Source organism: Pomacea canaliculata, linkage group LG1, assembly GCF_003073045.1.
Source record: "Pomacea canaliculata isolate SZHN2017 linkage group LG1, ASM307304v1, whole genome shotgun sequence".
NCBI classification, from domain to species: Eukaryota; Metazoa; Mollusca; class Gastropoda; order Architaenioglossa; family Ampullariidae; genus Pomacea; species Pomacea canaliculata.
This window is the reverse complement of record NC_037590.1, coordinates 39,079,081-39,094,641: the sequence shown is the minus strand read 5'-3', so window position 1 is coordinate 39,094,641 and position 15,561 is coordinate 39,079,081. Positions and strand designations below refer to the sequence as shown.

At 42.1% G+C, this 15,561-nt stretch overlaps 1 protein-coding gene across 1 annotated transcript in view; it reads right to left on the bottom strand.

Moving 5' to 3' along the window:
- LOC112561325 (collagen alpha-6(VI) chain-like) overlaps window positions 1-15,561 on the bottom strand; it is a 51,238-nt gene that overhangs the window by 8,334 nt on the left and 27,343 nt on the right. Inside the window, exons 3-18 of the mRNA XM_025233739.1 lie at window positions 13,940-14,026; window positions 13,560-13,586; window positions 12,762-13,132; window positions 12,426-12,612; window positions 12,181-12,213; window positions 11,756-11,909; window positions 9,904-10,204; window positions 9,531-9,636; window positions 8,929-8,958; window positions 8,186-8,221; window positions 5,199-5,774; window positions 4,729-4,788; window positions 2,680-3,255; window positions 2,085-2,162; window positions 689-1,264; window positions 3-83 (exon numbers count right to left, since the gene is read on the bottom strand). Coding sequence (XP_025089524.1) covers window positions 3-83; window positions 689-1,264; window positions 2,085-2,162; window positions 2,680-3,255; window positions 4,729-4,788; window positions 5,199-5,774; window positions 8,186-8,221; window positions 8,929-8,958; window positions 9,531-9,636; window positions 9,904-10,204; window positions 11,756-11,909; window positions 12,181-12,213; window positions 12,426-12,612; window positions 12,762-13,132; window positions 13,560-13,586; window positions 13,940-14,024 — 3,277 coding nt within the window. The 5' untranslated portion in view covers window positions 14,025-14,026. The remainder of the gene's footprint in view (window positions 1-2; window positions 84-688; window positions 1,265-2,084; window positions 2,163-2,679; window positions 3,256-4,728; window positions 4,789-5,198; window positions 5,775-8,185; window positions 8,222-8,928; window positions 8,959-9,530; window positions 9,637-9,903; window positions 10,205-11,755; window positions 11,910-12,180; window positions 12,214-12,425; window positions 12,613-12,761; window positions 13,133-13,559; window positions 13,587-13,939; window positions 14,027-15,561) is intronic.

Below are 15,561 nucleotides of genomic sequence, written 5' to 3'. Positions count from 1 at the left end.
GTGGTGGATTGTTGGTGGTGGCGTCGTTGGCCGTGTTCGCGGTGGGCGAGTTGTAGGCGGGGCCAATGGCGGGAGGTCTTGCACTGGTCAAAGAAATTCATCGTGATAATGTTGTAAGCTAGACGAACACTGAGAGGCACAACACTTCTCCAAAATAACTTTTTAAAACGGTTGAAGGTAAAATTTCTAACAGCACATCAACACCTGCTGACCCACGTAGTATCTACTCTCTGCTCTGACATTTTCATTGCAAAGACTGCTTAGACAGAAACAGTTATGAAAATTTGTTACAAAAAGAACACAATTTTGTGACAAAAGATTTCCCTCAAACCCATGTAAAGCAGGTATAACGTGAATAAAATATTATAAACAATCAACTTTATATTGATGCATAGTGTGCATTAATTTCTTCATAAAGTATATATATAAAGTTACTCCTTTGTATAATATTTTTTAGTTCCTTTAAATAGTTACATTTCGTGGTTAAACTTTTTATATCCAATTAACTTTCTTAAACTTGAAGCATCACATCGAGCGTACTATCAAAAAGCTCCGCCATCTAGCGGCGCACGCCTTGGTCACCTAAGGTCACTACAACCCTATTTAACTAAACAGTTCTGGAAGCTTCTTTGCCTTTCTTCCCACCCATGATAGCATCAAGGCTGCGCACGCATCATTCAGGACTCACGTGCATAAATAGAACTTCTGATGGCGTTCAGTGCTTCCGGTGTGCGGAGCTGGTCGAATGTGCGGAAGTAAAACGAGTTCCTATTGGCCGGCTCGGAGGCTACGGCTTGCAGCTCCGCCCTGTCGGCCTTCTCCAGCCCTACGGTCACCAGCTTGAAGCCAGCACGCTTGAGTGCTCCCGCCTCGCCTAGAAACTTCTGCTGGTCCACGTTCTCTTTGGCGTTGGTCAGGAGGAGGACGGCGTTGGGTACGTCTGGCCGGTCGCCCTTGGCGGCATCAAAGACTGTGGTTCGAGCCTCCTCCAGAGCGAGTCCAGTGTCGCCCACCTTCCCGCGCATCTGTCGCCCAACTTCGTCGAATGCCTTGACGAGGGATGCCCGGGTCTTGTGGCGCTGCAGGGGGAACATGTGGGTGGGGTTCTTACGGTAGTAGCTCACCGCCACCCGCACGTTGCCGCCGTCGATGTCGGCGTACTGGAAGAGGTCCTTCAGGAAGGGCTTCAGCTGGTCGTCGATATCGTTTACCTTGGTGTCGGAGGAGACGTGGAAGATCACGTTGAGGTCCACCTGGCGGCTGTCTGTTAGTGTATCGGAGAGGCGAAAGCAAGGTTAGTTTTTATACACGTGGAGATCATGGAGTTTTGCTGTCCGTAAAGTGATTTTTTTCATCTTACTGTCTAAGCAAGATTATTTGTCACTAGAAAAATATACACTTAAACACTAAACACTTACACTGTGTAAGATAAGGGATTAGCATTCAAGCAAAAACCATCCAACAAACCAACCAATCAACCCATCGACCCACCCACTGAAACGGAGAAATATAAAAGGGAATTAAACAGCTGACAATGTGAATGAACTCTTAACATATCTACAGTTACATGTCGTAAGCCCGAAGAAAAAAAATTATTGAAAACTTCCATAATTAAAAAAGAAGCAAGCAGAAAACATCACACGTTTCAAGCCGACATTTTATTTGCACTGAGAACCTTCACCGACTGGTCTTTAAAGTCTGTACAACCTGGGGAAAAAAACCTTTTCTCAGTATTTAAAAAAAAAACAAAAACAAAACCAAACAAACAAACAAAAAAAAAAACAACAAACAAACAAACAAAACATGCAAGGAACCAACATCCATCCAGTTGCATTTGAACACAAGGGTTTAGAGCGACGAATCAGCAACTGTGCGCATAAATACATTCCACCAGCTGAAAAGTGAAAACATTGAAAAATTAAATAAAAGATGTAGCTGAAATTGGGAAAAAATTGCAAATTAGGAAGTAACAAAACCTTGCTATCTCCATCTTCCTTTAAATAAGCATCATGCAAGTTTCACTTACACATTCCTCCACGTCCCTTAACTTTAGGCAAAGACTAAGTTAAGTAAGCAACACGCACCCGAGGCTGTAGATGAAAGTTCAGTTGCCGGCCTTCTTGTTGTCGCTGGCCGCGGTGGTTGAGCAGGGATGTCCTCCACTGGGTACAAACCAAAGTTGGTGAAGCGACTCTGTGCTTTGACTTTCACATGCATGGTGCGAGTGCGAATTCTTGACAACGTGTGTGGAAATGTAACAACACCTCAATGTTCATTTAATGATAAGGGTTCCGGATTTTTATTTTCAACCTGATGACCATGCTTCTATGAACAGTGAAGATATTTTGTGCTCGGATCGAATTTTTCTTTTCATTAAAAAATTAAATAACGGGAGTTCTGGTGGCTCTGTCAACTCGCATGCATTTCATATTATGACCCTAATCAATCCACCAATTTAAGTCGTGCTGTATGTGTAACGGCCTGTAAATGAATTTTGTCACTAGGGGACCAAGTTTCATGCACTAAAACCCTTTTTTTTTACTTCATGTAATTTATGTAACAGCATTACAGGGGCCAGATCATGAGGTAGCCCAGTTTCATGCACGAAACTAATCAAAGGTCTCCTTTTAAATCGCAAACATAAGGAACATGGGCCCACATACACGATGAACGACTTACAGGCGAAAACTTTGCTCCGAAGCGTGTCGATAGTTTCTTCATCTTGCATGTCGGAGTACCTGGGTACGTACATGGAGTTTACATCCCCCGGACCAGAGGCCACTTGGTAAAGTTCGTTTCTGTCGGCATTGCCTACCCCGAACGTGACCACCCGAATACCAGATGACTTCGTTTTCTCGGCCTCCTGAAAAAACTTCTTCTGATCCCCGCTGTTCTTGTCATCGGTGACGATGAGGACAACGTTGTGGACTTCAGGCCTGTCACCTCGCGACTCGTCAAACACTCTCTCTCGTAGTCTCTTGAGAGCCGCGGCGCCATCGCCTTGCTTGCCACTGACCTTCATCGACAGACTGTTGACAGCGTTGGCATAGTCCGCCCTGGTTTTGAACTTCTTGAGGTTCGAGATCAGCGTCAGCTGCTTGCGGTAATAACTCAAAGACACTTGCACCTTGCCGCCGTCTATGTCCGCGTACTGCAGCAAGGCGTTCAGGAAAGGTTTGAGAAATTTCTTCAGGTCTGCAGGCTTCATTTGGGGAGACATGTGAATCAAAATGGCCAGGTCAATTGCTCGCGTGTCTGGAACATGAGACGTTAATGAATGCCTGTGTCTCGTTCATTTATCGCACGTGCTAACTGCCACGTGACCATTAGGCAAAGACTGGAAGTCCTTCTGTAGTTACTTCTTCTTCAACAGTTGGAATAAAAATTTTTTCGTAATTCATTTTCATTAGGGTTAAGTTGACCCACGCACAGAAAGCTTAATTTAATATTTGCAATATTTTAAACATTAAAAAATTTATAATTTCAATATTCCATAAAATTCAGGAAAACTACCAGAATAATTCTATCCCTCAATGCGCACTGAATCTCGATCAAATTTATATTTAAAAGAAATAAATATTTTTAGAGTAACCATCTTTATTGGAATGTTATCTGTCTAAATTAATTAAGAATAGTATAAAGCAAGCAGACGATGATTATATAGACACGTACGGCGTGTTACAAGCCACGTGACATGGCTGGGTAATGATGGTATAGTGTTGCTTTGACATGCTTTACTTGCAAGACACCGACTTAGCGTGCAGTTAACCGTGCTTCTGAACATAATTATCATGCTTTTGACGTGTGCGTGTAGAGATAAATATTTGGCGGTTCAACATCTGTAATCGGTTGATCTACCGAAGGTGCATCAGGTCAGAGGGTAAGATCGAGAGACAGTAGTGCAAACTGTGAGACTGAGACTATGCAAACCGGAATTTTAAAACTGTGCCCAGAAAACAATAGCTTGACAGATTCTCAGGTCTTGTACACCATATCGTGGAATTACCTCTGAATGTACGACGAAAGACAAAGGGAAATAACTGAGTTATATAAATATCTGTCATAATGCGAGGGAGTCGGAAAATCACCCGGATGAAGCTTACAAAAAAGGTTGGATGGGGTGTGGAGAGGAGACAGAAAGAAGGAAATGTTGGGTGTATGGCTGGGGGAACAGAAAGGAAGAAAAATAGGAGACAAGGAAAAGAAAGAAAAAGAGGTTGTCTCCCCTGCACCTCTCAACTTAAAGCAAGTCTGAATTACAGAAGACTGTCCAACATTATCAAGTGTATGTACACGGTATAACACAGCGGTGAAAAATCAACAAATAATTTTTTTAAAATATGCAAACTCGTGCATTTACATTTTTTACAGGAAAATTAAAAAGTAGGTTCTGTATCTCATTCAGTCTGACAGGCAAAGAGGGAGGAACAAGGCATGAATGATCGTGTAGGTGCCGAACACAATGGTGCACTCATCCTTGTGACACAATCCGCTTCATCAGCGATTTCGCTGGCAAAAACAAATCCTCTGTGCGAGTGTTTCTTTACATGGGTATAATAAAAGTGGTCGTGCAGATATGGGAAGAGAAGCAGCTCGTGCAGATAGTCTTCGTGACAATAAATAAATAAATAAAAAAGTGAGAAATGAAGTCGGCATGGAACTGTTTGTGAAATGCAGCAAAGATGTGTAAATTTATTTACACAGATCTTAAGAATATCTTGCACCCACCGAGGTTGATGATTGTAGGGCCAGGAGCAACTACTTCTACATCTGGTTCAGATGGAAGAGCTAAGCAAAACCCAAAAAAACACATTACTGCAGTATAGCAGGCACAACAACAGCCCCGCCAACACTGTTACAACACACACTAAACAATAAGTGACAAAATGTCTTCTACGTATATATGTTATTACACTGTAAAAATAAGTGATAGCCTTAAAATCTCATCTACAAACTTAAGTAGTATTTCCTCCGACAAAAGCTCATCTTTCTTCCCGTTTATCATATTATCTACTTCCTTCTTTCATTGTTGTCTCCCACAGACAGCAGTCATAACATTAGTGACTGTTGGTTACAGTTGGGTGTGCAATGACCGTACCCTCCTAGTCTCTGACACGGACTTTGGTCCCATTGTAGTCAATGATTTTGATTTTGGGTTACTTTAATTGAAAAATCAGTCTTTTCTCTGGGAAACTTACGCATAAACATGGCTGTTCTGATCAACTCAACAACAGCTTCCTTCTGAAGGTCTTGGTATCCAGTCACCATCAATGCGTTCTCAGACGGCGGCTCGCTGGAGACAGCAAGCAGTTCCTCCCTGTCGGCCTTCTCAAGACCTAAGGTCACGACCTTAACCCCGGTATCCTTCAGGGCATGGGCTTCCTCTACGAACTTCTTTGGTCGGATGTTAATATTTTCGTCAGTGATAAGCAGGACGACATTGCTGGCATCGGGACGGTCGCCCAGCTGCTCGGTGAAGACCTTCGCTCGCAGCTTTTGCATGGCGGCTCCTCCGTTGGCCTTGTCGCTCCGGACAGCGGGGGTTAGCTTGTTCACTGCCTCGGTGTAATCCGCCTTCCGCCGGAACTTGAGCAAGTTCCCCAGGAGCTTGTGATTCTTTGTGAAATAGCTAAGTGAAACTCGAATCTGGCCACTGTCAATTTCGGACGCTTCAAACAACTTTTCAAGGAAAGGTTTGAAGACTTTGTTAACGTTTTTCGGGTCGACATTTTTGGACATATGAAAGACAACGGCAACATCCAGCTTCCTAGTCTCTGAAATAAAAATAAGAATTCCATACTTCTTCCCATAAAGTTGACATAATCACAAAACCCCGGGTCCCTTCAGTGCACGATATGTGTTTCTCTCTCTCTCGCACACATGCTCTTCCAACTGCTCTGTCCCTGTATCTTGACTCTTCTTCCACAGACAAAATTAACTTTTGGCACAGAAGAGTGGAAAGATCGTCTATAGTTTCAAGACATTTTCGTTAATTTATGCAGTGTGATTAGAGTAAGAAAATATATTATATACTCAAGTTTGAGCCTTCCACACTAAGGCAAAGATAGGTTGAGTTGTAAACAGAAAGAGTGTGTGTGTGTGGTCAGTTACTCGTGGTGTGTAGAAATCACCTCACACAAAAAATCTAGCACGTAACTATGTAGCGATTAAGACCACATAAAAGTTTACATTAGCATTCGATGCATAAACATCTTACAACACTTACTCATTCACGTTTTATGGCAATTATAGAGAAATGTATTTCGATCTCTAGCAGATAAAATACATACGACATTCGGTTATAGATATTTGACGACAGTTATATATATATAATGTCTGACGACATATATACATAGTGTACGACACATTAAAATGCGTTCAGTACACACACATTTGAATATATGTATTGATATACATTTCTATGTCTTTCTATATCAATATCTATGCTCACAAACAAATTACTAAATATCCTGACGTGCTGTGCGCACCAGTCACGTGCTCTTTCCGATAGTTTCTTCTGACCTCTTGTTTCTAGCTGCATAACGGGGTGGAAATGACAGCCCTCGATCGTTGAGGTATGCAAACTAACACTGCACTGCACGTCGTGTGTGTGAATACTGAGCCCGTGTTTCTATGACAACACATAATGACTACTGTATACAGGGGCCAGGTTCACAGCAGGTGCATAGCTGGATGGTTAGTATTTAATAATCAGCTAGAGAAAATGCTTATAAAGACGCTCGGGTTGACAGATTGCCGCGGGTTAACTATCCAGCTTAGCGCCTACCCACGTGCTGTGCATCTGGGCCCAGGTCACAGTCTGTGTGAGAGGTCGCACGCACATCAGCATGGCTGGCTGTGATAATGTACACACAACACGGATGTACGAGTTACATCACCGTGCACAAACTCATATCCCTACTGCTACCCTGTCTTACCCTGACCACGTTCTTTCTCTGGCTCCAGGGACACTGTTGGGGAAAGCCACAAACATAAAATATTTAAATGTAATAGCGGTAATAGAAATAATTGTTATAAGTAATTGCTAATTGTGTTTAGTAATGCTAACACATATTGGTGTGTATATATTATGCACACACAGCGATAGAAATATAAAGGAGTATCTAGTCGCATTACTGATCTGTCGGTTACACATCGGTCATCAAATAAACCAAGATGCTCGTTCGTTTTGTCGTTCTTTCTCGTTTTCTCCTCACATGCTGTAGACACTGGGCTTTGCTTTCCTGTCCTGGTATCACTAGAAACAACCAGTGAACAGATTTGGTTGCAGATGTTGTTCTACACGGTACGTTTCTATTCGGCCTCACCCTTCAAGTGAATTTTGAATTTTTTTGTTAGATTGCCTTCTTTGCACAACATAAATATCGCAATACTTTTCTTTCCTTCAACATGATAGTCGAATGTTTTTTTAACACAATTAAGGGTTTAGGTCAATTTTCTGGTTTTTAGTTTTGAATTGCTGCTTAAGTCTCCAATTTACAATGCTGGAAACAAAACTGATGAAATCATCTTTATACCCGGGTGTGACATGCTAACTACCCGAATCAACGAGGAACAGCTGCACCAATATCTTTTTCTGCAAGAAAAATTAAAACACTAATGAAGACAACATTAACGAAATTTCCAAGGATTTTTTTGTGGCTGCAGCTTAAAAAATCCTCACAGACGGTGCTTCCTGGAAGAAAAAAATGAGCGAAAAATTAGTGTTTTTTTTTCCTGGCAAATACTTCAGTGAAATTCCACACAGCGCAGTTCCGTGATAACATCTAAACCTCTGCAGTTCTCTCCATTCGCCCCCAAAACAAACCACAAGACGTCAATGAAATTCTTTCTTTAAACATCATCAGCAAGTCGCCGGCCTCTTATCGCCAGTCTAAGACAACAAAGCACTTGTGGGAAATCCACGGGCCGTAACTCGAGACGAAGGGAGAGAATGTCATAAACACGTTATGGCTGCCGCGTAGGCGCTGCAGCGTAAAATCAGCTGTTTGAATAAAAAAGCTAAAAAAAAATCCTAATGACTTTTGAAATGTTTTGGCAGCTGTAGAGCAGAGAAAAACATGCAGTACATAATAAAAGTTCAAGGCTGACATTTATAAAGCATGATCAAGACTTCACACTCCGCGGCTACACATCTACTGGCCTGTGAAGGGAGAGAACTTACTGTCTACTGTTCTTGGCGCCGACTCCTCTGGTATGTCTGCAACATTCAGGTAGATGACGAGGCTATACGTGGGGCAGTTAGACTCCATCACCCTCCTCCTCACTTCACACTATCTACACCTCATCCAACCACTAAAAACTAACCATTGACTCATTTGTAGGAAGGAGGACAGATAAACTTTCAAAACATGTTATAACTAGGTCTGGTGTGCTCACTGCTCAGCCTCACACACATTGTTTAAGTTTCTCTAGCTTTGTATCTGCTGCATTTATTTCAATAAACAACATTTGATTCTACTAAACAGCAAAGTGCTTATCAGACCCGGTAACCATTTATAAAAGAGAAAAAGTTTGTATTCTGTTCACTAGGTTTTTACTATTACTTTAAAGAGAGAAAGAAAAAGAAAAACGAGAAAGAGAACAGAAGATTTAATTAACACGTGTAAAAACATAAAAAGAAGTATGTTGATCAGACTACAGTTATAAAACTTCAATAATGTATCATCAAATCATCACTTAGGCGTTAACATCATAAGCAAAGAGATCTCTGGAAAGGCATAGAGACAGAAAAAGAAAAAGAAAAAACTAAGCGGTAAGATAAAAATAGGAAGCGAGGAGAAAAGAAAATAAGTAAAAGGAAGAAAAATAAAACAAGTATGATTCGATGATCTTATGAAAATATGTGCGTTTGTGCGTATGCGTGTGGGGCCGTGTGCAATGAGGTTTTCTTAATATATTACTTACCCATCTCTTCGATGGCAGCTCGACCTTGCACTGCAACGGAAAGCAGACATTGCTAGGGTCACGATAGACTATGTCGAGCGTGACTTGTCTACAGTTTCTTTGATGCACGTGACCGAGATAGCAATCAGATACAGGATTACAACATTGTCGAGCACGCGCACGTCAGCGAACGTCGGGTGAACACAAGAACCCACATCAATGGAGGCCAGAGGTCAAGGGGCGTGTCAAAGCTCTGCACACAGCCCCCGGGTGGCCTGTCGGTGTACCCTGCGTGACTCTAGCTGCGACCCGAGTATTACCCCTTTCTTCCCCAAACAACGCCCTCTGGCAAATATTGTTTGTGTGAATTCGGTGTCAAGTGAAGTAATCATATCAGTTTGTTATTGCCTGCTGTATGATGCAAGACTACGCCACAAACATTCTCATGCGCGCTAATCCTAAAAATAGAAACACCTCCTACATTAACGTGCAATTGTTAGACTAAACAAACAATGCTTCCCTCGATTTACATGACTGGAACAGAAACATTTGCCAGACATGGTCACATATTTGATTCTATCCGTATTGTAAAAAGATCCTGTAAGAAGAGGACAGTCACTCACATGCGGTGATTTGCTCCACAATCTCGTCGTTAGCTCCCTCCAGCTCGTCGAAGGAGTTCATGACGTAGGTCCTGCGACCGCTGCCAGCAATGGCCTCAAGCTCATCCTGAAGAAAATATGCGATCGAAAGATAGGATTAGTACAAGTTTTACGGAAAAAAATCTGCTGCCATTCTGACCTGAAAAATTATAGAAGAGTAATGATTGTTTTTCTTTTATTATTGTTAATTAATTGTTAATCTGCAGTTTACTGTCATCATATACACACTGAAGAGTGAGCTTAGGGTTCTCGATTCAATATCATCTGTAACATTTCTGGCTATAAAGGTTATTAAAACTATACAGAAATACCGAGAATCAGTGGACACAGGTACCTTGAACCCGAGGCCGACTCCAATAGAGAAGACGGTTGCACCAGCGTTGCGAAGGTTCTGCGCAGCGTAGACGGTGTTGGCCACATCCACATCTGAGTTGGAGTCAGTGATGACAACAACAGCGTTGGGGACGTCTGGTCTGTCGCCGTTGTCCTCAGTCATCATGGATTCGCGAACGAAGTCCAGGCCGGACGCAGCACTGGCCGCGGCTGACCGCAGGTTGAGTGGGATGCCGTCAATGCCGTTCAGAAGCGCCTCCTTCGTTCCGTACTGGTTGAGGTTGAAGACGGCAGAAGCCCTCCTGTGCATCGAAATGGACCAGAAGATATCATTACAGACTGAAGAACTAAGAGAAATACTCCCTTCTTCTTTTTCTTTTTAAGCTATACTTATAGTCCAGGTTCGAGGACAAAGGATGCAGAAGTCCTCTTCTGTCTTGGCAATTCAAAGTGTGTGTTTGAAGAAAAGGAAGAACAGTGTACAAGGAGAAAGAGGAGAAGTTAAAGGACGACATTAACAACAGAAAACAAGGAGAATTCTAACTCTATCGTGCCGTAGAGGACACCGGTGTGAGTTCACCGCGGCTTCTCAGGCTTGCGGGTCACCCACCGGTGGGAGATGCATTGTTGTATTTTTTTAAGACACGTACAACGCGTAAATAAGCGAATAAATAAGGGAGAAAACATGGGAACCTTCAGGACTTGTTCCTCCAACGATTGCTTCCCTTTAAAGGCTGAATAATTCAACCAATCATGTGTTAATTCGTGATTTCTGCAGAGTATAGTTTGTTTACACGTGAGCGCCATATTGAAATTTTTGCGGGTCGCTCGATTTGACGTGGATTTGTACTCAAACAACAGAAAATGTGAAGAAAACAGTGAGTAATATTAAATTCTAATGTATATTCTAATAAAATATGATCTTTTTTGGTACTTTATGCTTGTATATATCATGTAAAAAAATTTCTTTAATTTCTGACGTGTGACATTCCGATCGGCTTGTGAAATCTAAACATTTACTATCTTTCATGTGAGCTTACTACAAGAAATCAGAGCCTATAATTCTTGAAATTAACACCAGGCAAATGTGTTTAAAATGCTCTTTTAAACGGCGTATCACATATGTTTGTCTTTTTTGTAGTTTAACAGATATAAATTTTTTAACACGGGTGAAAATTAGGCACTCGGTGCTCCATAGTGATTTTTTTTTGCGCCGCTCTGTAGCTTCTTAGCGTACCGATAATAATATTATTAAATGCATCAATCTGATTTTTTTTGGACAAGAACAATGTTTAATCATTTCAAGTTTATATACAGTTATCAAAGTGTGATTCCTGGAAGTGTAACTTGTGCTAGCATGATATATTCTGTGCATCCCTGTGTGAAAATTTTTTGAAAATTCAATTACACCTACCTTATTTTGCTTTGGATTACCAAAAATTGACTATTCATGCAGGATTCACGTAGGAATATTTTTGTTTTACTAAGTTCAATCTCTTATTATCATTTAAAATTTTTTTTCTATTTCTTATAGTTATTTTTTAATGATTTTTTGAAAGCGGTGGATTTCCATGCGGACTGGTAATGTGACCTAGTAGAAAAGCCTTCCGGCACGATAGAGCTAAACCAGCATTAATCAGTCATGTAAAAAGCTTCAACATGATTCTACATTAATTAAATTTAAAAAGCAAATTTCGCATGTCCGCTTGGCGGAATAAAAAATTTACTAGTGCTGGAGGATGATCACAAAACTTTCTACAAAAAATGATAAAAAGCAATTTGTATTATTTACATATTTAAATTGTGAGGAGTAATTAAAAAGCACTAGGCATTATAGGCTGCTGTTTAGTCACCTTCGATATACTGCGGTTCCCACTCGCACTGCTCCAGAGTCGATGTCTGCCTTGTCCACCATGCTCTTCATGAAGGCCTGCACCCTGCTCAGTGACCTCTGGTTCATCTTGTCAGAGAAGTGCAGCAGGAAGATGAGGTCAAGGCGACTGGAAGCTGCATCAGAGAGATCGTTCTTGTCGAAAGAATTCTTAGAAAAAAATTAACACCAAATACTTCTTTCAATGGAGGAATAAACATTAGCAAAAATGTTTACTGAATTAACTTCTGAATCTTGTCTCCAACGAGAGACATCTTACGAAGATGTACTGACAGGGATCAATCAGCCACATTGAAGCGAGAAAATGAAAGTTTATTATAGTTTTACGGAAGATAACATCCAATGGTTATTGTTAACATGATAAACAAATGGATTAAAAGTAGTCACCCTGCAGCTCATCAACAACTTGCGACTGCAAACCTGCAATAGAACAGAGTATTGAGTGTAGTAAGCTGAATGAAGCAATAAGCGATAATTTGTCATTTACATTAATCTACACTTATACCTTCATACATGTTTACACACACACACACCAACATACACACATATAAAGAGGAAGGAGTATGTGGGAAGAAAAAAAGGGGAGCAGAAAGTTTTTTTCCTAGAATTTTCATGCTAATGATCGGACTTACGAGCACACATCTGACCCACGACCACGTCCGGCAGGATCGCCAGGTCCTCCAGGCTGTTGACGACAAACTTCGTCTCTTCCGCCGGTGAGCTGACGATGGTGTCCACTTCCTTCTCGTCTTTGATGCCAACGGCGACGGCGAACACGCTGATGCCGGCTTCATGAGCTAGATTCGCTTCTTCAGGCACCTGCCAGTGAACGTTCAAAAGTCAGGTCGTGGGGCAAGTGTTGGGAGGCAACGAAGTGCTGGCAAGGCAAACTTTGATAACTGTGATCCCCACCTCTACCCGATCCTCCCCACCCACTTCAACGCTAAGCGGTGTCCTCGTTGTCTCACCTGTGTGGCCCGCAAGACTGAGTTGCCCGTGGTCAGCAGCAGTGCGAGGTTGGGGGCATCAGGACGGTCCCCGCGCTCGGGGGTGAAGAGTTGCCGCATGGCCTGCAGGCCGCCTGCCGTGTCGCGCCGCCCCCGCTGCAGCCGCAGGGAAGTGAGGAAGCGCACCAGAGCCTCGGTCTGGGTGAAGCGCGTGAGGTCCACGCGCTGGTCCACCTCGGCGCTGTACGTCACCACTCCGATCCGCACCAGCCCGGAGTCCAGGTTGGCGAAGCGCGCGAACTCCACGGCGAAGCTGCGGAAGGCCTCCAGCGCTGCTGCGTCATCCGACACATCCAGCACCAGCACCACGTCCATCATCTGGTTGCCGCAGGCTGCAAAACGAAACAAACAAGATTTCAATGTTAGGCAGACAGGTCTAGCGCATGAGCAAATAAACCCTCACACGGTTGGCTGCTCATGCCAACGATGGGACTTTTAAGAGCACGTGACCTGAGCTAGAACTAATTTCCCATTCCTAGCGAAAGTCACGCAACGGGGTCAAAATGTGATGAGGTCAACAGGGAGGTATCTGCAGCTATTTGCATATGAATTTAGTTTTGTAAGACAAAATAAAAAAAGCTACAGACATGTACGTCGTATTCTCCTTGAAGAATTAACAAAATACAAATCATAATAAATCTGTTGTATTTACAGGTTACACAAACCTTAAAGGTGAGAAAAAGATGAAGGTGTGTGTGTGTGTAAGGGTTGCAGGGAAAGAATTCCAATACGTAAAATAAAAGTGAACAAAAATCTTACTGAAAGTGCCTCCTTCCACAGGAAAAACTGAAACATGGACATCAGTCAAGGTCAATGACAAAAGAAATGAAAAAAGAAACTTTGAATTCAAATATGAGTATGGACACATATTTATGCACATCTTATACATACAATCATATATACACCTATGCATACGTCATACAATCATACCCTCCTACATATAATTATACAATGCCCAATGTCTACAATCACACATACAATCATTTATGTACGCACCTGTGTACGTGTATTTGCGCGTGTTTGTGGGTACGCTTGTGTGTGAATATTCATAAATGTGTGTGTGTGTGTGTGTGTGTGTGTGTGTGTGTGTGTGTGAATATACATAAGTGTGTGTGTGTGTGCGCGCGCACTTTACGTACCTTCCAGACCTTCTTGACCATAGTTGGTCCCCATAAACGTGGCCATGACCAGCACGACCACAAGATGGCGTCCCGGCGCCATCATGTCTGCAACACACGTGATGGTCATCATGAGCGTATCGGGTACATGGCTTACTGACAACAGCTGCTAAGGGCGGAAAACTCTAAACTCACTATAAAACTGTTAGTAAGTCCCAGTCTGTGTCTTCATAAAGTTTCAACTTCCACTGGAGGAAGAAGTTGTACACCTCTCCTCTGAACCCGTGTCAATGTTGCTGTGTGCTATACTTGTAGTTCATATCTAAAACTTTTTTTTAGTGGGAACCTAGTTTAAAACTGTCATGCTGTGAGTTGTGGTGGCGTTTCCTGTTTTTATTTCTGGTCCCAGTCACTTATCCACTGATCACAGTTGTATGTGAAAAGCAAGAGTTCAAAGGGAGAGAACCAAAGCAAGACCATACAGGGAGACAACAAACAGTAAACTCTACACGGTTATAATCTTCGGCTTCCTCCTTCTCTGCTTCTCGCCCCTCCCGCAGAGATAGAGGAGCAGACGGACAGACAGAATAAAATTCCGCCCTTGAGACATGGCCAGTAAAAATCTTTAAAATACTAAACATTTTTTAACAGGTGAAAGGGTTTTCGCTCATTCTTTTCTTAAAATAATAATCAGACCAGTAGAGCTAGGGGCTCCTATGACAAAACACGGCACCTGAGTTAATAGTTCCGGTGATCCAGACGACATTGGGTGCACACGATGGTCCCTGTCTGATCACCCAGCTGGGTGATAATACAGCTTTCCTCCATTAATATCTGTGGACGAGTTTTTGTTTTGGATGGGTGGAGGGAGGAAGGGGTAATCTCCTTTCACAGGTGAAGGGCAAGGTAATGAGAGTGTTGATGGAACTTGCCACAGTTCTTGCCCTTGAGAGTGCACTGTCTCTCCTAGTGCAAACACTCCAGGGGAGGAGATGTTTTGTTTGGCTGCAGTCGGGAACCTACCTGTGTTTTGTAAGCAAGACACCTGAAGATGTAGATAGTGTTTGACGTCATCTATTTATGTGTGTGTGTGTGTGCAAGAGAGCTATATAAAATGAGAGGTAGCCTGAAAAAACAATGAGAACCGAAAAAAAGATTACGGATATAGGACGTAGAATTATACAGTGGCAAAGACAAGTCTTTATTTACAAAGATAATAGAAAAATTATATTTTTTTTTTACATTTAGCTTTTGATGTTTAAAAAACCTACTAAATCATTACATTACTACAAAATACAGTCAAATAACAAAACAAGATAGACATCTAAATTGCATGTACAGAGATGAGTGTTAACATCTAACTTGACAGGATTTTGTTTGAGTAATGAACCAGTTACATCAGGTATGTGGCTGAGTAATGAACTCGTTACAACTGGTATGTGGCACCTTTCTAAACAAGTTTTGTAATGGGTAAAACGTGTGTGTGTTTGTGTGTGTGTGTGTGAGAGAGAGAGAGGTGGGAGAATTGATGTTTTTGCCTAGCAAGCAAGTAAGTCAGCACCCTGGTGTAGAACAGCCACATGTGGCTCAGTTTGTTTATGACATGCAAGTATTGTTGTGTACTCGGCAAACATTTCGCATGA